Source organism: Lygodium microphyllum, chromosome 1, assembly GCF_053477565.2.
Source record: "Lygodium microphyllum isolate KBCC chromosome 1, Lygodium_microphyllum_v1.1.10, whole genome shotgun sequence".
NCBI classification, from domain to species: Eukaryota; Viridiplantae; Streptophyta; class Polypodiopsida; order Schizaeales; family Lygodiaceae; genus Lygodium; species Lygodium microphyllum.
In genome coordinates, this window is record NC_141135.1 from 178,468,487 (window position 1) to 178,492,195 (window position 23,709).

The 23,709-nt window shown below is 37.2% G+C and overlaps 1 protein-coding gene and 1 pseudogene across 1 annotated transcript in view; both read right to left on the bottom strand.

The window, feature by feature from the left end:
* Positions 1-3,740: 3,740 nt before the first annotated feature.
* On the bottom strand, positions 3,741-4,893 carry LOC148042021 (iron-sulfur assembly protein IscA, chloroplastic pseudogene; annotated as a pseudogene).
* A 15,569-nt stretch (positions 4,894-20,462) lies between these two features.
* LOC148042022 (cytochrome b-c1 complex subunit 7-2, mitochondrial-like) overlaps positions 20,463-23,709 on the bottom strand; it is a 33,380-nt gene continuing 30,133 nt past the window's right edge. The window contains exons 2-4 of the mRNA XM_087689024.1: positions 21,209-21,366; positions 21,013-21,060; positions 20,463-20,821 (exon numbers count right to left, since the gene is read on the bottom strand). Coding sequence (XP_087545150.1) covers positions 20,753-20,821; positions 21,013-21,060; positions 21,209-21,366 — 275 coding nt within the window. The 3' untranslated portion in view covers positions 20,463-20,752. The remainder of the gene's footprint in view (positions 20,822-21,012; positions 21,061-21,208; positions 21,367-23,709) is intronic.

Sequence of the window (23,709 nt, forward strand, 5' to 3'; positions counted from 1 at the left end):
TAAGAGGAATCAACTCTTCTGTGACTTTTGCAAAAGGATTAGACACACCGAGAAGTTCTGCTATGCCAGAAAGAGGTCCCAAAATGCCTATCTAGTTGCAGTTAAAGAAGAAGAAAACGGAGCAAAGGAGGAAGAAGAAGACGAAGAAGACCACTAGGAGAAGGACAAACCTCATCAGTCCTTCTATTCAGATAGACTTTTTTAGCTTTGTATTTTCTAGCCCTAATGCTTCGTACATAAACTTATAAACTCCTCATGTAGCCTTGTACTACAGCCTCTGTACACTTTGTGAGGCCCCTGCTATAGCCTCTAGATGTCCATCATGTTTTGTGGTACCCACACTTAGCCTTTTTTTTGCGACAGCCTCCGATGTTTTGCCATGTTTATGGTGTGCCCACACTTTGCACGAGTTGCTCTCACTAAAGTCTCTACACACTTTGTACTTCTGGTTGTGATTAAGAAGGGGTGTTGAGATATTTGCAATCACACCTACTTCAGTCCCTTTGTAAGGAGCAGTGAGGGCTCAGAACTAGAATCCCATATGCACAGTAGGAGAAAGTGCCACCACTCAATTCCTATAAAGCATTGTACTAGCACTCTTTTTCTAATGTAATGATAGCACTCTTTTCTTTCCAGTAAAGTGTCTATGTAACTGTCCACACACAAGATTGTGTTTATGAGTCCAAGTCTCAATCTTGGAACCTAATTCACTTGTGCGGCGATTTGTCTTTGCCAGGGTCAATGTCTTCATGAGTTTGTTCTTTCTCTTTCAATATCCATAGCTTCCGCATCAGCCATGCTCTAGATCCCGCATATTTTAACAAAAATGTAGGCTCGCTTTTGAATAGAGCTAAATCTCTTGTGGAGAGATTCGAGGCTGAATATTAAAATTGAGCCTCTTCAAAAGTATGCTCTTGTAAAGGGATTCCAAGGCATTGGTATAAGGTAAGAAATTACCCATATAAGCCAATCTAGCAAGATCCCATATCCTATGTTAAGAGTGGGATCTTCCTCTTGTGATAAAAATATGGGTTAGAGGTCTACATGCATATGGTAGAACCTGTCACTACGAGCTCGAGCTTAATGGCAAGGACTATGAAAGACCACTTCACAGGATTCGATGTAAGGAAGTTATGGTGCTGCACTAGCATTTGTGGAGGTTATAGGGATGCGAGGCATGATCGAGGTTATGGAAACAGAGAAGAATGAGCACACGATGGTGGCCCTCATGCCCAAGGCCACAAACTCCCTCTCTCTCTCTCTCTCTCTCTCTCTCTCTCTCTCTCTCATAAACTACGTGCTATGAATTGTTGTGTGTGCAGCCGACTGCCAAAGAGCTCTCGGCATTGCGCCAGCAAGCAAGCAGACCACAGCATTGCAGATCTTGTGGCAGGAGTTTATGGGTTTCCGACTATGGCATGACGCAGTTCATGGATGGTGCAAGCTCGTTGAAAAGCTTATCAGCATGGGTTCGAGCTGCGGCACCGATGGTACAGCTTATGGCCTGCAAGAATGGCGCAGATGTCATGATGGCTTGCCAAGAATGGATGCAGCAGCGGTGAGGAGGCCGTGCAGCTGTTGCAATAGCAAGAATGGCGCAGAGGCGATGGCTTCCAAGAATGGCTGCGGCGCTCACGAGGAGGCCATGGCGTTGCAATAGCAGCATGGAGGAGTTGGACGATTGCACTGTGGAATTGTGGTTCTATGACCCAACCACGATTGCACTATTGTGGAATTGTGCTTCCTCCATGGATTTTCTTCTTTGTTCACTACTTGAGACTTTCAACTTATTCACTAATTATTGGGCATATAGCAATAGTTTGAGAGCACTCTATACCATTTAAAAAACTTAGGCCTTCTATTTTCCTAGTTTTTCCCAACAACTCATCACCACCTTGGGAAAACCGAATGGAGAGCTCCATGTGATTATTATCAGCACAAGTTCTTCTCAAACATTTAAGAGGAGCCTCAGAGACCTAGAGGTAACATACAAGGTGGACGAGGCCAAGCATCACATGTATTTGGCAAGGCCACAAGATCTTGGTATGTAGAGCTCCTAAAAGCATAGCTAGGGTATATGCGATCCATTATTGAAGTTTGCAATGATAATTCTCTTCTGCTATCAAATTAATTCTTTTAGAAATGTTTTCAAAATGGATTTTGTGTTTCTTACTTCCATGCGTCTTGTTTGAATCCATTGTTGTTACATGACTTTTGTTTCCATAAATCCCTTAGATGTTTTGCATTCTTATCTGATTCTCTTTTCAGGCCTACCTTACCAAAATATTTTGTCCTAAATTTATGGTCACTTTTTAACTCTGTTCATAGAGACTTAAAGCGAGCCATTGGTTGTGCTAGACCATATTTTGCATGTACTACCAATCTAGCATACTAATTGGAAACAAATCTATAGGTGATAGTTGGTTTCGTTATTTTAGTGATGTAGCAATTCTGTGGCAGACTACAACCAGATCTTTTTGTACTTCTTCACCTAATTGCTTTTACTCTTTAATAGTCTCAAGTATATGTGGTTCGATTCTTTCGAGGAGCTCTTTCTCATACTAAGCAATCTATGTCAAAGGAATCTAGTCCAAAAACCCATTGACCATCGCAAAGATGACCAAATTTGGCATTCGATAGAAATCAGGGAATATTATGGTTATTTAAGCACCTCGGTAGGCCTAGCGCCACAATATAGCAAATACTAGGTAGCAGGATCAAGGTCTGACCCAAATTACGCAAAAGCGGCAACTTCACATTGTTGTGCTAGCTCCAATTTCAGGGTTCCACAAAGTGCTTTCATCGCTTTCGGTCGAGCAGCAAACCCAACACGACTAACAAATAATCCTACGTTAATGACAAGCCGAACCCCACGATAGAAGAGTTCAGTTTCCAAAAACGTTTGTCCATCTATAATAAAAATGACAATATCTCATGATTGTGTGCATAATGTATTGAGAGAACTTATTTATACACATTGAACTCCTCTTTTATTTCATTTCAAGGTTGGTAGAGTGCAATTTGATATATTACTTTGTTGCCTTTAGGCAATGGTGCTAGGTCACAGTTGGCCTCTAATATAGATATCTTCTTATCCATTGCTGCATTTGAATGAGCATATCCAATAGCCTCCTAAAAGCAAGTAAGCTCAATATCCTTAACTATCTTTATCATATGTGTAACCATAAAGGTAAGCTTTATAACCCTCAAAACCAAATCTTCTAATAGTGTATCTCGCCATGTCGATAGACCTATGTGCCAATAGATGACTCAATGGAGCCTTTACATTACCATGTGCTCTATGTACACTTGGTGTCATGACTAAAGGAATACAAAGCTCATGATCCAAACTCTCTAAGCCACTAAAGTCTCCATCAAGAATTGAATTATTAGTAGATGTATCATTACCATCTGACATTTTCTTCTTCCCTTTGTTATTACCTACAATATATTAGTAAATGTACCTAAAAATATGGGGTTGCTTCTTAGTCTCCTAGACCAAGGACTAACTATATATCTACTACCAATTGATGTCTCTAGTCCATTAAGCATTTGTGATTCCTACTTTTCTGTCCACACATGTCCATCATGTTGAGAAACACGGATCTAGAGCTAGTTGGCTATGGTGGACGCAAGTCAAACACACGATACATTATCAGAGTGAGAGATTGTTACTCAAATGAATTAGGTTCCAAGATAGATTAGCTTGGACTCATAAAGACAGTTTTGAGTGACTCAAACTGATAGTGTCATTGCATTGAAATGAGTGTCAAGTACATGCCTTTATAGTTTTTTTTGGATAGTACCACTGTACCTCACTGTGCATATGGAATTTTGGACATCTCTTCTTAGAGCTTCTAGAGCATACATCTTTGTCATATCTCTCATACAAAGCCACTTATGGGCAAGCCTCTTTTGGGCACACATTCAGCCTCTATGGGCATACATCATTTGCTATTCTCAACACCCCCCCTCAAATGATGAGTCTCTACCCTTGCTGCCTTTTGCCCCCCTGCATGTAAACATGGACCAGGAGACTAGCTCTTTGGCAGCCTAGTCAAGTTAAGGCTTGAAACTTTACATTTTGGTAGGGTTTGTTACATCCACTATGGGAAATTTCAAAACATTTTGTTTGCAATAGCATAAAGTATCTTCTTCATGCTTCTTTGGCATCTTTCGCTTTTCTCGATCTTTTGGGTATTTTTGATCTTCTTGCATTCTTAGTTGGTCTTCTTTGTCTTCTTGTACTTGTTTTTTCTTTATGTTATTGTTCTCTGTAGAAGCCTTCCAAGCTAGTTCCTCTATTGCATCTTGGCGTAGAGTTCCCCCAATCTCCAATAAGAGCATCACTATTGTCCAACTGCATCCCGTACAAATAAAGCAAGCTCTTTGGATCACAAACCATTGTGAAACCATCATAGTCAATGATGGAATCATCAGATCTCACATTAGCACGTTGTTCAAAATCCATGGTATAAGGCATCCCCCTGAGTCGAAGGCAAAGGTCTTCATTCAGATCTTTCCTCATCTTAGTCAGATGCTTCAAGGCCTTCTCTGACAAAGTGATTGCAGGTTTAACACTATGCTCAGTACCTGTGCTGACAAAACAAGTGAGGTTCGGTGTCCTCTTGAGCAGGCGGAGGCTGCATATGTCTGCTCTTTGAGATGGTAGTCGTATTGCAACAAAGCTGCTGGATAGGTACGAGCCAGTCGAAGCCAATTGCGAGGCCATAAGCGAGCAGTCCATGGAAGCCATAGCCACTGCAACACTGGGGAACTTACCAGTGTGACAAGACATTGGTGAGGCCTCGTTACGACTCTCTGTAACCAACAAGCTGGGGGGCCAAATCAGGGGTGCTGTAACACGACCAATACACGTCTCGGGAATCGAGGTGCAGTTGATGAAGGCGAATCCGATGCCCTGCGTGGAAGCGATGACCACATCGACCTTGTTTCTGAACCTCTTCTACTAGAACTAAGGAGAATTGGCCATGGCGATAGCAATAGAATGATGAGGAGTCAAACAAACGCACCTCCCCTTACCTGGCGCATATTTGTGTCAAGGCAAAGGCAATGGCTTGCTTTTGCTGATGCTGCTTTCATTAATTCCGTAGGGAATCAATCCAGAATTTGACCTCTTATAGAAGAGGTAGCGAGCAATCCTTCTTCCCACACCCTTTGAATCTTCCTTTCTCTTCTTCCCTGTCTTGCTTCTTTCTTAGTGGCTATTGCTTGTTTTTGAGCAGAAGCTAGCCTTGAATGGTTGTAGCCTTTCTCTCTTTTCTCCCAAATGACAACTTGAGGATATGGAAATGACAATGGACCTCAATGCCAAACAGATCTTCTTGAAGAGCACTGCAACACTTTCTTAAGCTTCTTCTCCTCCTACACAACGCCTTTTACATAGCAATGGATCTTGAATGACTTGTACAAGGAGAAAAGAAAAAATGAGAAATAAACGTTGAAAGACTATGCCCACTAACTACCTAGCTCAGCCATGGCTCTGATACCATGTTGAGAAACACGGATCTAGAGCTAGTTGGCTATGGTGGACGCAAGTCAAACACACGATACATTATCAGAGTGAGAGATTGTAACTCAAATGAATTAGGTTCCAAGATAGATTAGCTTGGACTCATAAAGACAGTTTTGAGTGACTCAAACTGATAGTGTCATTGCATTGAAATGAGTGTCAAGTACATGCCTTTATAGTTTTTTTTGGATAGTACCACTGTACCTCACTGTGCATATGGGATTTTGGACATCTCTTCTTAGAGCTTCTAGGGCATACATCTTTGTCATATCTCTCATACAAAGCCACTTATGGGCAAGCCTCTTTTGAGCACACATTCAGCCTCTATGGGCATACATCATTTGCTATTCTCAACACATCATTGGTCATCAATATTAGCCAATGCATCTCCACTAGATGTATATCAAGTTCTCATTTCACAAAAAATAATATCCCTACTCACTTGAAACTTGCCCAATCTTTATTGATGTATATTAGGAGGTCGCATGGCACCCAATTCTCATTTTTATCTTAAAAGGCCACAATATATTCTCTAATGGTGCTCATTCATGTACTAATGAGGGCAGTCCAAGCATGATATCATGAGAAAAGACCTAGTATAGGTTTGATCTCCCTCCAAACTCTGTGCCTTGGAGAAACTAAAGGAAGCTGGCAAAAGCAAGTTCCATTGTCACATGGGGGTTCGAGGCAAAGTGTAAGGGGTATTTAACATGGATAAGTGAATTGAAAGTCTGAAAGTCAAAATGAGGGCCAGTTATGGGTTATAAAGATTATATATTTAATAAAATCTATTTATCATAATATATCATCTATCTTCACACAAATTTAAACTTGTTTTAAAGCACTTGATACCATATAATTCTTCTCCATTCTTTTGACTATCTAAAACAAGAAAAGAAAGGTTATAAGTTTCATAATATATTATCCCTATTTAAACAAAACAATACTAATATTAAACAAACTCGCCATCCAACCACTAATTCAAAAGTTAAAGGTCTCTATTTATGCTTCCTATTAGTAAAAGATAGTTCCACAAATTCAGCAAGTGTTTGCAATCACTCAATCTAACTAGATCAATCTAGCTAGATCAATCATTCCACTTGGCACATGGATTTGAAGATCAGAGGTTCGTCCCATGCCTTTAATGGAATCGAAGGAAATCCATTAGCCTAACTTCTTTATCCATCATCGATAATCAAAGCATATATGTAATGATGAATGTGAAATCAAGTATAAAAGGTAACACTAGGGACAACCACTTTACATGAAAAGATATCACATTTCTAAAACCCATGCACCTAGGGACAATCACTTTGCATGAAAACATATCACCTTTCTAAACCCCATCCACCTCATAACATCCTTCTTCAAATGTATAAATAAAGAAGTCCTCACTTATGTCCTTAAAATGAACATAGATGGAAAATTGAATATATTAGTAATTTTAAATATATAATCAAAAATATGAATTGGCACAAACCATGAAAAGCCCACAAATCTTGAAACTTGTCCAAATTTTAACAAACTATGAATGTCATGTACGATCTTCAATCTCAATGAGACTAAAGTCACCACTTGTTTAGAATGGGCCATTCCATAAGAATTGAGAGATGGACAAGGAAGTAGTTCAAGGGAAATATGTGTATTAACATATATAAGCACTATACACATATATTTATATAAGAAAATCTTGAGATCCAAAAGATTTTGTGATGACTTTCTGATCATTACTATCTCACCCACATCCACGTGAAGAGCTTTATATGTCCCAATCAAGCTTCTCAAATGTTGATCCTCAACAAGATTCAAAGGAAAATTCTCTTTAAATAGAACTAATGCAACAAGACCACCATCTCTAGCCTCTAACAACCTATGATTCCAATGATTCTACAATACATCACAAGGATGAACTCAATTAGGCAGCCCAATTGTTGAATTTTGCATGTAAACACATAAATCCTTCTCAAACATTTCTCCTTCCCATTAACCATCCTCATCCTTTGTTTTATTCTTGCAAATAGCAAAGATGGAATCATAAAGTCATCTTTGTTTATATTTAGATACCATTGGAATGGGTTTAAGAAGAATGTTACTTAAGAGCAAATGAATGCCACTTAGGAGCAAGTAAGAAGACTTTAGAATAATGGAAGAAGTGAATATGGAAGAAAGGGAGAGTCTAGAGACTATATAGAATATATTGGTGAATGTGTGACTATAGCTACATGATCATAGAAAGAGGGATTGGATGAGAATATTTATGGAATGAAGGCAAAAAAATAACCAAACTATAAACATTTCGTATAGAAAGACACCAAAAACGTTTTGTTAAACTTATACATGATATAAAAAGAGGTTTTAGGAGGAGAAAAACACCTTTTAGAGGAGGAGAATTTCAAATTTTGGGCTCTATTTTTGGATACCCATTGGGAACCATCTAACATAAGGGTGGTAAATGTGGACCTAAAATAATGAAGCATACAACTCCACTTATCATTGCTCTCTTTTTAACATACTACCAACAAGCAAACGAACTCCAAATATCAACAAAATAGATAATAAGTAATAATTAGGCCTAAATAGCAAGCAACAAGGACTTGAATTTTCATCCACCATAAGTATGTCTAGGAAACAAGCTTATAAGAAAATCACAAGCCAAAACAAGACTTCAATTGTGATACTAAACAAACAAGAAAACTTAATATAATTCTATTATGTATTAGTATGATTTTCACATTCTCTTCCCACATCATGTTACTCCAAGAAAGTCATGTAGTCTTTTTGGCATGTTGTGTGAGTAGTGAGTTATCTTGTTGAAAGCTAAGAAAATCCACATGAACATAAAGTTAAAAAAGGGCATGAAGTAGATCACAAGTACACATCTTGATAATATGTAGCTAGAAGTGAAAGTTTGATGAAAAACAAAGCATAATGACATCCTATTGTATTCATAATAAATGATGCCACAAATACTTTATAAAGAATGATGTCATTGTCTATGTAGAAACTTGTGCTCAAAACTTTGTCTTTTTTAGAGTACAATATAATAGGATTTGGAGAAGTTGTACTTGTCCTTGAATAGTTTTACTAACATCAAATCTTGTAATTAAAATGTGATTTGCAAAAGTCAACTATGATTAAGATTCGCACAAAAGTTTATTTTTGTGCCTCACATACCATAAAATTTAGTTAAGTAGAAATTATGTTACTTGTGGCTGGCAAAATAGTTAAGGGACGAACAAGGTGAGATAGAGATGGCCTTCAAGGGGGCTAAAATTTAAGCACTACATACACACCAAGAAAGTATAGATCTTAATTCTACCAATCAAGTCGTGTGCATTCTTCTCACAAGTGAAGGCATGAAATAAAAACACCATATACTTAACAAGATATGCTACACTAAGTAATGAGACAGTGACCTAAAGAAACCTTTAAACATTGCTATCAATGGAAAAAGCATCTAAAAAGTGATGGCGTAGCATTTTTACATAGACATTTACAATTAGTGGCATCTTACATATTTGCCAGAGTATTGAAGGCATGTGAAACATATAGTGATCCCATTTAATACTTAGATGACACCTTTGGTCCAAATATTATTGGTTTAATTGATCACGTACGGATTTAGTCAAAATTTTCTTCACTAGATATTTTTATTTTTTAGTATAGGTTTATAACTAGCCTCCTTTAGGCACATCATCCACAATAAAAGCCAATCTCTTATTTTTGTTTAGTTTAGGGTCAAGGAGGTGATTCAAATAATATTTTCTCCACGTTATTATTAAGTGTTTCTACTAAGTCTAATACAAAATTCTAGTTTTCTAAATGTATCATTCCTTAGATTCAATCTTCATGCCAAATCTTATAGGTCTAATTAACCATGTTAGGAGGGTTTGACATATTCATTTAGTAAGCATTCGATGTTTTCAATGTACACTCTCCTATAATCAAAGTTTAAGTCAAATGATCCACAAGAAAGGTCAAATCTTATGGTTTGAATGTATCTTATGATGAAGAAAAGCAAGGCCTTTATAGTTTAATTTAGGGTCAAGAAGGTGACTTTGGCCCAACAACCAAATTTTTTGTGTTGGAGTTTAAGCTATGTCTGACACAATTATTTTAACTTGATAAATAAATCACCTACTATATTTTAATTATGCAAGATAGTAGTTAGAATGCAAGAATGTAATAAGTACTTTGTATCTTGTGGACATATTCACTTCTAAAATCTATACTTTGGGCCTTTATTCACAATAAAGGGTCAATGTATGACTTCCATATAGTTGAGGGTCAAAATGATAATCTAAATGATCATCTAAATGATCTGCCTACAGGCAAATTGTTGTGTAATCTTATAATGTTCCCAGTATCCTATTTTTATTAATAAAATAATAATATACTTTAAAATAATTAAATTAGTACATAGAAGTTGTCAATTAAGAATTCCATTGAAGAAATGTGGATCATTTGCACATTTACTCATAGTTAAACACATGTATAATTGATAAAATCTAACCTATAAAATCAATACATGAGAAAATACAAAATATCAAAGTGAGATAATAACTATTAAAATTGGATAAAATCAATTGCATAGACATGTTCATCTCACAAAAGTAGTCATCTACAATTTTATAGCACCTTAATCCAACATTGGCATTGAATTATGCTAAACCTAGAAAGGAACAAGTGAGAGGACACTTTTCATGCAATAGAATAATGGAAGGAAGAAAAAAGGAATTTGTGAAAAAATAATTTTTTTCGTTTTCCTTGGAAAAAAGAAAGGGTGAAAAAGAATGAAGAAAAGCATAACTCACAAACCAAAACATAAATAATTTTCCTTTTTTAAATTTAAAATGAGGAAAATAGGAAAAGCATGTCATGCCCCCCTTCCTAAACATCTATTTAAACTTCCTTGTTCGGGAAAGAAGCACATCCATCCATGATTCAACATAGGCCAAACCCTTGGAGTTACAAGATTGAGAGATCGTAAGGAGTTCAATGGTCTGGTGAGTTCACAATGGGATGGATGATGCCATCATAATATACTCAAGCATCTTTTGAGCTTGCACCTATTTTGTTGATGTTTTTCTCCTCTTCATTCCCAAACTACTAATGTCACCATTTTTCTAAAGCTTGTTTACACCTAGGCTACCCTGAACTCACATACTCTAGCCTGTGTTTCTATATGCAACATTTAGGAGGTGATTCAAGTGGCCAGACAACTTCAGAATAAGGTTCAAAAATTCTAGCACACTGTTATAGCCCTAGTCTACCCTATGCAACATGAGATCAGTGTTTGGAGCTCATTCTCTCACATACGAGTAAAAGTGCCCAAAAGACTAGTTTCCATGGTTTTGAAGCAACGTATAGAGATTGTGCATGAAGCAATCATCAACAAACCCATAGCCAAAGCTAAGAGGCATCATGAGGCTAAACTGCAACTTGAGGAGGCTATGGAAACCCACAACCTGAAATAGTGGTGGTCATGCACAGCAACTCGAGATTGCAAAAATTCCACGCAATGATGTTGGTCAAACAAAGATAACCAGGTTTTGGAAAATTGTAAACAAGTAATTTTTTGTTAAATTCAACTTTAAATTCTTCAATTATCTCTCTTAAAATCATGTGGGTAGTCATGAAGACATTAACATATATATAAAAGCAATCCCAAGTTTGCTAGAAAAACATAACAAAAATAGTATCTTGTCACTAAAAATCATATTGGATGAAAATTAACTTAACTTAATTACAATTCAAAACACCTCAAAACCGACACTAGATGGTTTTTTTCTCTTAAGAAATGAAAAATGGATAAAAGCAAGGGTAGACTCATGCATGACATGGTTGTTTAATGATTAATTATGCTTTCTATTTATGGTATTAGTATTATTGGATCTATGAGTGTGATAATTATCTTACCCTAAATAGAAAAGAGAACATGTTGGTAAATACAGTTGGGATCCCCACACCAAAGAGTCTTGAATATCTATAGGATACCAAAATAACTTGCCTTGCAAGGTGATGGTCCTATATTATTGTGAGAGTAGTGAGTGGTTTGTTTTATGTGATCATTCGAATACCTAATAGACCAAAGGAATCAATGGTAACCACCCCCATAATGTAGGATGGCTCTAGGGGCTTAGGGGAGCTTAATAGAGCTTTGAGTTCATAAATCCCATTCATCTTATAAGATACCAAAATAACTTGCCTTGTAGGGTGATGGTCCTATACTCTTGTGGGAGTGGTGGGTGGTTTGTTTTATTTTATCACTCAAATATCTAATAGACCAAAGGGTTCAATGATAAGTTCTCATAATGTAGGATGGCTCTAGAGGCTCAAGGGAGCTTAACCGGGCTTTGAGCTCATAAATGCCATGTGACCATGGAAGAAGCGTGATTACATAAGGTCTAACCTTGTGGGTTGGAAGGTCCTATCCTAGGTGGAATCGTTTTGGCCACTCTTGCAGGAGTGATGGTTTTGTAATAATTTTTTTGGAGTAAGATTTTTTTTGAAGTATTTGTTTATTTTGTTAAATGTTTTGTTAATGATCCCTATGTAATGAATTAATGCAAGGAAGCTACTTTTATATTTTCAAATAATACGGTAGTATGCTTTGCTTAATTCGATTATAAAAACAAGCTTGTTAAGGAAATTGGGAGACCTTATTTCCAATGATTGAGAATTTGTGGCTAGGTGAACTCAATAAGTCGAGTCCTTTTCATAAAACAATAGAAAAATATGTTAGAACATGACCTCCTAGTTAAATAGGATAGAACTAGCTTAATACCATTTTACGAGACCAAAGTAGGGTTAAGTATTGGTCCTAATGGTCATGGAAGTTTAAAATATGGCTTCGCTCTCTTTGAACCAAGTGCAATGTTAGCCCACTATAACCTTTGATTGGTTGCAAAGTGACCCTTTTTAACTAGGTGTTAAACTATTGTTAAGGTGACCATTCCATGCTTCCCCTATGGTGGGACTAGAATTCCCATTTTCCAACTAAGTTTGGCATTTTCCAAGGTGACACTAGATAGTGTTGTGCATGCACTTGAGTTTTGGTTTATAACAAGAGGACTTCCCTAGGTTTTAGAGAAGGTATCTCACAAATCTCAGGGATTCTAGTTAGGTATAACACAATGACTCTAGGTTTTAGAGAAGGTATCTCACAAATCTTTGGGCTTCTAGTTAGGTATAACACAATGACTCTATTTTTGGAAACATTATACCTATAAGAATAGACTTTTGGTACAAATCTCATAAGTGTAGGCATGCATATTTTAATATTTAGATTTATTATTGATTCCATCTTTCAATAACTTATCCACTCCTATGACTAAAGTTTGAGCTAAAACATCCATAAGCAATGCTAAGACTTATCATTTTAACATAGTTTAGAGTGAATAATATCATACATAACAATATGTGGATACTAAGGATTTTGGGTTAGACATAACAAAAATACTCTAAGTTTGTAATATTTCACCCCTTAGATTTGACCTTTGGGACATTTAATAGGTCTAGTTGTGCATGTTAGGGGTTTAAAGTGTTTACTAGATATTTCTTTTGAAAACATAACCACACCTACAATTTGGACTATGGACCAAATCATCTACAAGATTGTCAATATTATGGTCTCTCTATGTCAAGGTCAAGAAGATCATCCATAAATACTATTTGATCAAGCTAAAGTAACAATATAGAAAATTTAAAATACTTTTTGAAAAACAAGTGTTCAAAAAAATCGAGTAAGTTTATATGAAATTTTCAAATTGCAACATATATTACATGTATTCAAGACTCTCATCGTGGAAAGCATGCTCCTCCAAATATATATTTTATGAACATCTAGTCCCTCAATGTGTAGAAGTCTCTCTCTCTCTCTCTCTCTCTCTCTCTCTCTCTCTCTCTCTCTCTCTCTCTCTCTCTCTCTCTCTCTCTCTCTCTCTCTCTCTCTCTCTCTCTCTCTCTCTCTCTCTCTCTCTCTCTCCACACACACACACACACACACATAGATATACATATATAAGTAGAAGCCCATGAAATCTTCATGTGTAACACTCTCTACTCATATTAATCAAGTTTGTGAAGACCAAGAAAAAAAATACTAGAATCATAAGAGGATCAAAATATTCCCTATCGAACATTGAGCAACAATGTTTTGAAGACAAAACTTTCAAACTAGCCATTATAGGTGTTCTAATAGAAATGTGATTGTGATAAACACCATGTAAATATTGTTTGCAAAAAACTTCTCCAATATATGACATCAAATTTGGATTATCAATGGCTTTCATGGCATAAAAAGTATAATTAGCACATATGATTATCCCAATGGAAAAGCACAACTCACTAAGCAACAAATAACTTCTTACATGAACTCATGTGCTTTGAAACATCATTCTCAAATAATCAATGAACATTAGAAACATAATAACAAGATGAAGAAGATTCAAACTCAACACAATAGACTTTGAATATAATCCCCATGATATAAGTTAGCTTCTTCTTTTCTAGAATCCATAGAACCATCCAAGCTCTACTGCATTTCCATGTTCTCACTCGCAATATGCTTCTTCATTTTTCTATCAAATGAGAAGGTTTCTGATAATAAAAACAAGTATTTCTTCGTTTTCTTCTCTCTTATCCTCATTGGAATTAGAAGTATTTCAATGGGTGTATTTTGTTCCTTTAGCTTTACAATTTCCCATTCACTATCTGCACTCCCTCTCTCTCCCCTTCCAAGTTGCCAAACATGTTGCTAAATCATGGCTTCTTTCTCTTGTTGGGTTGTATCAACACCCACTTTCTTTCAAGGCAATCGATCATTTGACAAGAGCTAGTGGAATTTTTCCTATTGTTAATCTTACTTGAGTTTCTAAGAGAAACGGTTTGACAAAAAGCTAGGACTAGGATCTTATTGCCATTGGTACATTAGAGAGCATAAGATGCCACTTCTAACAACAAAAACTTCTCTTGAGCTGCTATTATGACAAGCAACAAATGTTTGATCTATAGGAAGCATCGAGTCTCCATTGGCTCTAGATTGTTCTTCTCATAACAAGAGTGCTAGAAGCTAATCAAAATTACTATTTGACAACAAGTGCAAAGTAAGTGAAATTTTGATACGCATTAGGAAAAATTTGATATACAATAGAAGTGAGATTAGTGCCTCATATGATCTCACAAACATTGATAAACAACTACCTCTTTATGTGAGTGAGATAGTCATCAATAGATTGTGCTTTGCTCTTCATCAACCTTTCTTTGTAGATAAGAAATACGAGCTTAATTTTAGATTTGGTAAAGAGATGCCATTCTATCCCATGCTCTCTTTGAAGTCTTAAATAAAGAGACATGTACTATTGCCCCCTTTTACATGAGAAAGCTATTTAGTCATGTGCTTGTGCCTATCTTATAGCCTTAAAAAGTTTCTTTTGTGTAGTACACACTTGTTGAGAAGTTGTATTTTGGTTTGTACCAAAAGATCAGTCCTCATCATCACAAGATCGACCTCCTAGAGAGAGGATGTACGATGTCATGTAATGGGTTTAACGTAATTATTTTCAAAAGAAGCCATTGGACGTGTATTCCTTCTTTAAAATGTCATATATAAGTTTCAACTAAGTTTGAGAAGGGTTGTCTCGTTAAAATACATTGACTAACATTGAAAATAGATTAAATTTAATTCAAATTTTCTACTTGTACCCTTTCTCAATATGTGGCAAAAGGGTGGAGCTACTAGTAAAGTAAATGAGGCTTTAGAAAGAAAGAGATCAAAAGAAGAAACACCATGATTAGAGTGATATACTAGTGGAGATAGTTGACATGAAAAAGGGCACGCGCGTGCATGCACGCACACACACACTCACACATATTAGCATTTTGGGCTTCAGACATCACTTGGTTATTATTTAGCAATTATTGTTTAAGATAGCTTTTATAATTGGTTAACATTTTTCTCCTCCTAGATAAGTGTCAATCTCTTAGTACTCTCCATCAATGGAAGAGTGGCACATACCATAGACAAGGAATGCTCTAAGGATTGTTACTAATGATGGCAGTGTATCCAAATGAGGCTTAATTTGTATGGGTAATGATTTCCATCGTCAAAATGATGCTTAATCTATATGGTAATGTTTTCCATCGCAAAGATGTTCTCATAAAGTGAGAGACTTTAGGGTAGCTTCTCTCTAGTGTCAATGATCCTTTTACGTTGCATTTCAAGAACTCCTTGATTTGGCATCACAATTTTCTCATCATCAAAAAATATGATTCAATTTGAGAACATATGCATTAAGTGGGCTAACATGAAATACACTCTAGATTTTAATATGTTATGGTGTTTTCTTTTTAGGCTTCCTTCTCTAGAGATTTTTTTATCTCATAAGGTCCATAATATCTTGGGATATGGTTCATAGATTTCCCTAATGATAGAAAACTCTATTTAGGTCTAACCCCTTAGGAAAACCATGTTACCTCTTGAATAACCTTTTAGTTCTTTGAGGATCAAAACATATCATTTGTAGCAATGCTGAGATGCCTTGATATGCTAGAAATACGTCTTAACTTGGTCCATCCCTTCAAGTGGAGCTTTTGAAACCTATACATTAAGAGTAGGATATGTGAAGTCAGAGGGTGATAGAGAGTCTTAGCCATACAAAGCTTGGAATGGCATCATCTAAATGGTTTATTAATATGAAAGCACTATAGGAAAAATATCACAATGCTAGATGTTTGATAGATTTTCTTGGTTCACATCCATAATAAGCTCTTAGTATATACTAAACTATTGTATTTACTCTTCAATTGTCCATTTTAATGGTCTATTGATATGGCAACGTTGTAGGAAAACTCTTCCAATTATACATGTTTGATCCATTTTCTTGGTTCACATTCACAATAAGCTCTCAATATATCCTAAATTATATAACTTTCCCTTTCAATGTGTCCATCTTTTTTAAGGGTGATAGGCAATTTTGAAGCCCAACTATAAGTTCTGAAAGTCTAAAATAAACATGTCTAGAATGAGAATTTTGAATCCATAATATGAAGTATGCTTCTTGGAATTTCATCCAGTTTGAAAATTTATTTGATAAAGAGTTTTGCAATGTCAAAGGACTTATGGGTAGTCCAAGTAAGCTACCTTTGTTAGTCTATCCACAACTACCACTATAATAGATATACATCCACCACTAATAGTAGGTAGATCAGCCATAAGACGTGAACTTATGGAATCCCATTTCAATTGACGAATATCTACAGGTTGAAGTCCTAACAACACTGATCTTTCTGCCTTAATTCTTTGACAAGATAGACATTGAGTAACATAGCATAGAATATTCCTCTTTATTATTGCCCAAAAATAACTCCTCCTAATAGCACTTTTGGTCTTAGCATAACCCAATTGTCCTTCAATAGAAATATCATATGCTTCCTAATATTTTCATTTTATTCTCGTGAGTTTTTTAGATGCAAAGTTCATTCTGATAATAGAGGTGCCCTTGATTTACACAATAGTCCTTTACCTTAGTTTTCTCTTTGGTAGAACTTCTCCTTAGATTGCAATCTCCACAAGGGCTTAGTATTATGAGTCAAGTGAGATAGCTCATTGAGGTTACAAGGAGATAAGCTAGCAATCTAAAACTCAAGGTAAAAGATTGATGTGTCTGAAAACCTTAGGTAACAAATAAGTGCACACTAAAACTCTCCAACAATACCGTTTCCAAATATCAATCACCAAAGTTCTTTGTCAAGGAAATTATATTCGGCTTAAGGTATAATTTCTTGAAGACTCAAGGGAAATGTTATCCTAAGTATAAATGCTTGAGGTAAAAGCCTTATGCCAAGATGCAAGGACAATTCCAAGTTAGATCCTCTCCTAACATAGTTAGATCCAAATCACTCATGTCCTTGCTCTCTATCACCAATGGATATGAGAAGGTGGACTTCAAACCTCTATCCCAAACACTATTAGAAACTTGGTAGCTCCTTGATACATAGAGCACATAAAAAGTGATTTCTCTTGGTGTTTTCTTTTGATTTGGAACCCACCACAACACGTTTTTCAAATAAAGACTCTCTCTCTCTCTCTCTCTCTCTCTCTCTCTCTCTCTCTCTCTCTCTCTCTCTCATAGATCCATTTGTACCAAGGTTTGCATGTCATATATTTGCAAGAAGTTGAAAAATATCAAAAACATTCATTGCTATCAACTCTAAGAGACAATCTCAATGTCATCAAGAAAACTAGAAGCTCCAAAGAATTATTTTAAAGAGCGAAACTATAACGTACCCACTAGCCTAGCCAAGGGAGTGGACGTTTGGGAGCCACTGAAATGCCTTTCCTACATAGTATCATGCATACCCCTTAGGATTTATGAACTTAGCTAGTCAAGTGACTTCTGACTTTACCTCAGCAAAACGCTCGACCTCAACCCACTAGGATCAACCTAAGGACCTATGACCTAACAATCGCTAACAACAATGCAACACCCCACTAGAAAAGATCACTTCAAAACCGGACCCATACCAATCACTATACTTAGTTCAAAGAGAGTGTGAGATTAAGGAAAATTTAGGTTCAACCCCTAAGGCATAATTTTAGCTCCAATCCCCTAAAACAATACTTAATTGAACTCTAAGATACTAACCTTAGAAAATGATCATTCATCCATGTTCTTATTCCTCATTGGGTCCACCAATCCGCCGCACATCATCATCATGAGAGCCCTCCACCCACTTTCCATATACATACCCAACATGCTTAATTGTCCAATTAGATCCTACCACACTCTGAGGCATATAAAATCAGCTTTGTTAGTTTAACCCATTACATATTGTTCATTGAGCGTCTTTAGATCATGCGCACGAAAACAATGAAAATAGTATTTTTCAACCAAAGTTAAAGCAAGTTCATTCATTTAACCACTCTCCAACTAAGACTACTATGATACTTCAACTTGACCCCAATTTTCTCCATCCTTTTGGTATCCATCATGTGATATCCCAACCTTATTCAAGTCCAACACCCCCTATGACCCCTCCCCTCCTAATCGAAGCCCCCCAATGTTGATCACTATGCACGATGCCCGCCAATGATTTTTTCCCCCATTAAAGGCCTAACTACAAGTTCTACTTCAACCACCGAAACCCCACTCGTTCTCATGCCACCATGAGGATGAACCTTCCTCACATATTTGACCTCTTGTCTAGGTGATGGTTGACACTCTACCAAGTGAAAGCCATGATGGCAAGCCTCAAGGGAGAGCACATGCCAATATCAATAACCTCATTACATCCATTTCCTTGATATTTCAGTCACTATTGCAACCAACCATATCCGAGCATAAACATCTTTGCCGATAAATGGTATTTCCATCTCAACATCTAACATCCAATTCATAACATTCTAACAACACTTTTGTCCATACAAGAAAAAACTTAATACCATTGCAATATCCATATCTTCACAATGGTGGATCCATGCACTCACAAGGTCAATATCTACAATGACATGATCCTCTACATCCATACAGAAATACCATTGTGCAATCCCCATCTTCAATAACATCAGGCCATGAAGGCACAAGGAATGTTGGTAGGTGAATCAATGGCTGGCCTCTAATAGCCAGTACACCATATGACAACTGAGGATTCCTGGGTCTTGGAAACAATCAAAGACCGTCCTACCATAACCCTCATTCAACTTGAGATTCAATCATGAACATTGATTCTTGCTGCTGTTGTGTATACTTAGGCATCACATGACAATAGCAACATGACATAATAAGTAGATATCAAGTTGTTCATTTGTCGCTGCTCATCCGAGAAGATTTGATCCAAGCATATCCCAACAGTATCTCTAGCAACGACGACGGATGGATTATAGTAAGACATGCAATGTGTACTGTCTGATTTCTTGGCACAAACTAATCTCAGCTTTCTTAAACCATGCAACAGAATGTTCAGCATTGCTACCCCTAAAACACAACAGTCGAATTGCAGCACTAGGTCCTCTGACAAAATAGATTACCCTTCCAGGAACAACCCTCAAGGCACAACACAGCAACTCTTTATCAAGATCTCTAGGCTTCCTACAACATGGCCAATCAGATTACGACTCAGCAGTCTATTGATTATAGAATTCTCCATATCAAAAGGCATCCTATTGATGGTTGTACATAGCTCACTTCCACAATGGCAGCAAACACTCTGAATTTCAAGTACTTCCATGGAGCTCCTTTAAATGAATGCAGGTAATGTAAGGCTATAGTAGCCTTCTCCACATAAATAACAATTAGTAATCGGCAATTTAAAGGTGTCAAATCAAGATCTAGACCAAATAATGCATGCAACCTGGTATATCATATATTTTAATGAAAATGCATGGTTTCAAGAGAGTTTTGGCAACACAACATTTAAATCCACTGATCAGAGTCGAACAGCCAAAGCAATTAGTTAGTGTCATTGTAGAAGTACTGGGAACAGAAGGGTATTTATGTAGATAGTGTCATAAAGGATCTATGGCCATAATACCTTTCAACCTAAAGTTGAGCCATTGTAGGTTTTTACATAGATCCTTTTAGGCAGTGACTTTCTACATAAATACCTTTCTGTTCTAAGTAACTTTCTACATGAATACTTTTCTGTTCTAAGTAATTTATACATATGAGACATCTTGGAGGACAACTATTGTTTCTGAAGCATGTTGAGAGCTTAAAATCATCATGGCTACTTTATCCTGTCTGAGGACATAGCACATGCATGTTTTCTTTTCGCCCCTTTTCCACCAATACAAATGTAGTTACTAACATCAACTGAAAATGTGTCAAAAGGGAAAACCTTCTCTATAATAAAACAAATCGCTGGGGTAGACAAAGTAAACCAGTTGCTGTGGAACCATTGCAATCATACATGACATTGCACTAAGAAAAGCACGAAATCAAAGACCCATTGAAATTGATATGAACACATTGCAGACAACCACAGTTTCCACAAAGCCAACAATGGGGATAAGAGCACCGGAGAACAACTGAGTTGACTAATTTTGGACCTTGCCAGAACCAGCAAACCAATGAAATGTATAATAAAAAGTCAAAATTCACTGGGAGAAGCTATTATTGATTTCCTCCCAAAGATATCATACTCTCCAACAGAGATCCAGAGGTCAATGAATAAAGCCTTTGAACATTATTACATGCATGAACAGGTAAGCAAAATAGATCATGGAAACAAGCGATTGTATGGCACACTTGACCCCAATGACTCTCTCTCTTTTCTCTCTGCTTTGACCTGCACAATTTAAAGCAATTAATGTTTACACGTCCAATTATATACCCTACTTCATTCACTTCTGTAGAAGCATTCCACAAAAGCAAACTAAGTTAAATTTCTTTTATACTGTCAAGAGAAGAGGGTGGCTGATGCACCAGTCTTTACAAGAAAGCACTATACAAACATATGTAAAGTAGAGAAAAGCTCACCAATTTAAGCATGTCCTGTAGATATGGCTGAAAAGGCGTTTGCTTGTCCTGCAACGTCAGAAAAAAATTTGCAGAGTGAGATACCAAAACATAGACAGACTGCTAGTGTGGAACTTTCCAAAAAGCGATCTTCTATATACCCAAGCTGCAAAGTGGTAACGCTTCTACATATCTCGGATCAATCAGTTAACTATACCTGCAGCTCCTTTGGTAAGTGTGTGTGCTTCAAGGAAAGGTCAATAGCCCGCTTGAGGCGTTGGTTGCGAGCATCAACCACAGACTGAGGCAATCTATTCAGTGCTTCCTTCACATCAAGATCCTGAATCTCATCATACAAGTCATCGTACCGCAAACCTGTCACAGAACTCAAATTTTAGAAAAGGAGGGAAGAGGAGGACTTGCACATGTACTAGACAAGATCAAAAGCTACACACAAAATGCATAGGAATGCTTCATGCAGTTCAGCCACAAGAGACTGCATTGACCAAATAAATACCCACCGTCAATGCAAGATGCCACCTCTACCCACTAGATACAACAGTATGCTTGGGACAAGCAAGAAACAAGATAATGATTCAGCTTCCTCCACTGAAGACTTCACAAACCCAGTTATCCATAAATGTGTATCCACAAGTTTGTAAGCCCAGGATGATATACACACTCATGCCAAGCTTGTTTAAAGCGGAACAGCTTGTCTAAGAATCAGTGTGCTCAGAAACTAGTGTTACATAAAGACTCGCCACAAAGCCTTTTGTCTGTCAGTCTCTTCATCCTCAGCATGTTAGACAGAGGCAGCACATTGGGCACTTTGTCCTGATTTGTCGACCCAGCATGCTCGCTGTCCACACGTGCCTTTTCAGACTGCATTGCTCACTATTTCCCCATTTCTGCCACACGGCACCTCTCAGCATTTTGCCTTTCCTGCACAGCAGTTGCTGCCAGATTTCTTTATCACTTATAGCCAGTTAGCAGTCTTTGAATGAATTTAGGCATATGTGTATACAGTAAAAGTAGCTCCCCCTAACGTACCCAATCCTCCTAGGTCCCTGTTCCCGTTCCTCCAAAACCTCTCATTGCTGTTCGCTTGCTATTATGATGGGAGCCTCCATGCCTGGAATAAGATATCAAGCCTGAGGTAAACTAGCAAGTGAACACAGGCCAAAACTTGCCGAAAATGGCATGAGGGGAAGAGGGTTTTCGACTATGAGCCCACTAAATTATCATTGAGAGCCTTCAGGTTAAGATGATTTGAATAAGCCTGTAGGGACAGCTATAGAAAAGAAGGTAGGGGTTTGGGGAATGGGAGGAGAGAGAGTGCTGGCAGGCGGAAATAGGCTGATTATGACCTGGATGCATAGAAACATGAAACGGGGAACGGGAATGGGGAACAGGGATGGGGACAATGACGGGGACGCCAAACCTAGGGAACGGGGACGTGGGAACAGGAACGGCATTTAAAAAATTAAAATTCATGAAAAAAATTAATATTTCACTCATAATCCATGTGGACTCTAGAGTGTTAAAACCAAGGTATATAATCCACAAGGACAAATCATTTTAAGTTTTAACTTTAAGATATCATGCATCATTCTAAAACTACTCATTAGAAATTGAATTGCAACTTACAAGGCTCAAGAGATAAGCTATTCAATTATAAATAATAAAATGCATAATACATATGCCATAAATGATAAAACAATGAACAATGAACTAAACTTTAAAGTCTAAGCTGAAAAAACATGCTTACGGTCCCATTCCCAAAAAACTTAAAAGATTACAAATATGAAGTCTAATCTTTGAAAGAACATGCTCATTGCCCCAAAAAAGACTACAAATATAAAGTCTAATCTCTAGACTGAAGCAAAATGCGGCATGCCAAAATAGCCCAAAGGGCAGCTGCAAGACTGCAAGACTCAAGTACAAATATAATATCACCATGGCACAACCACCCAAGTGTCACACTATCATCAATGATCATAATATCATATACAATGTACATGTGTCATGTATCATGAGACTTGTGATAAGTAAACTAAATCAAAGATCATCATCGTGATCTGAGGCTCCTATAGCTACCCCTAAAGTGCCAGCCTCATCATCATGTGTACCATGAATTGCTGCATCTCCCTCAACATCAGCATGTGTCTCCTCTTCTTGTTGCATCTCCCACTCTCTGAATGGATAAGGCTTTGTTGTTATACTATTACATAACATCCTCAAATTAGCACTAACGAATACTAGATTGTTTGCCCTCTCCACACCAAGACGGTTCCTCTTCTTTGAAGCAATGTGAGTATACGTACTCCACAATTGCTCCAAACAAGAGGAGCTAACCGACTGACTCAAAATATGGATGGCCAGTTTCTACAACTCATGACCATCCGAACCATAGTCCTCCCACCACAAAGCTGCCCCAATCTTACAGTGATCCTCATGTGCATCCCCACAACCAAAAGAACCCCGAAAGGTCCTATAACAGCTGATCTCTGATCTTTCGTCTAGTGCCATGATCAAACACTAGACGAGACAATATAAATCTCCATGCATCCATAACCTCAGTGTCATTCTCTTGACCCTTGCCTTGGAACTCAGAATCCACAACAAATGCAGCTGCATGCATGGGTGAGCTATAGAAGTTCCACCTCATCACAACTAAATGGCGTATCTCCTCATACGCCTCATCATTTGGTGCCAACT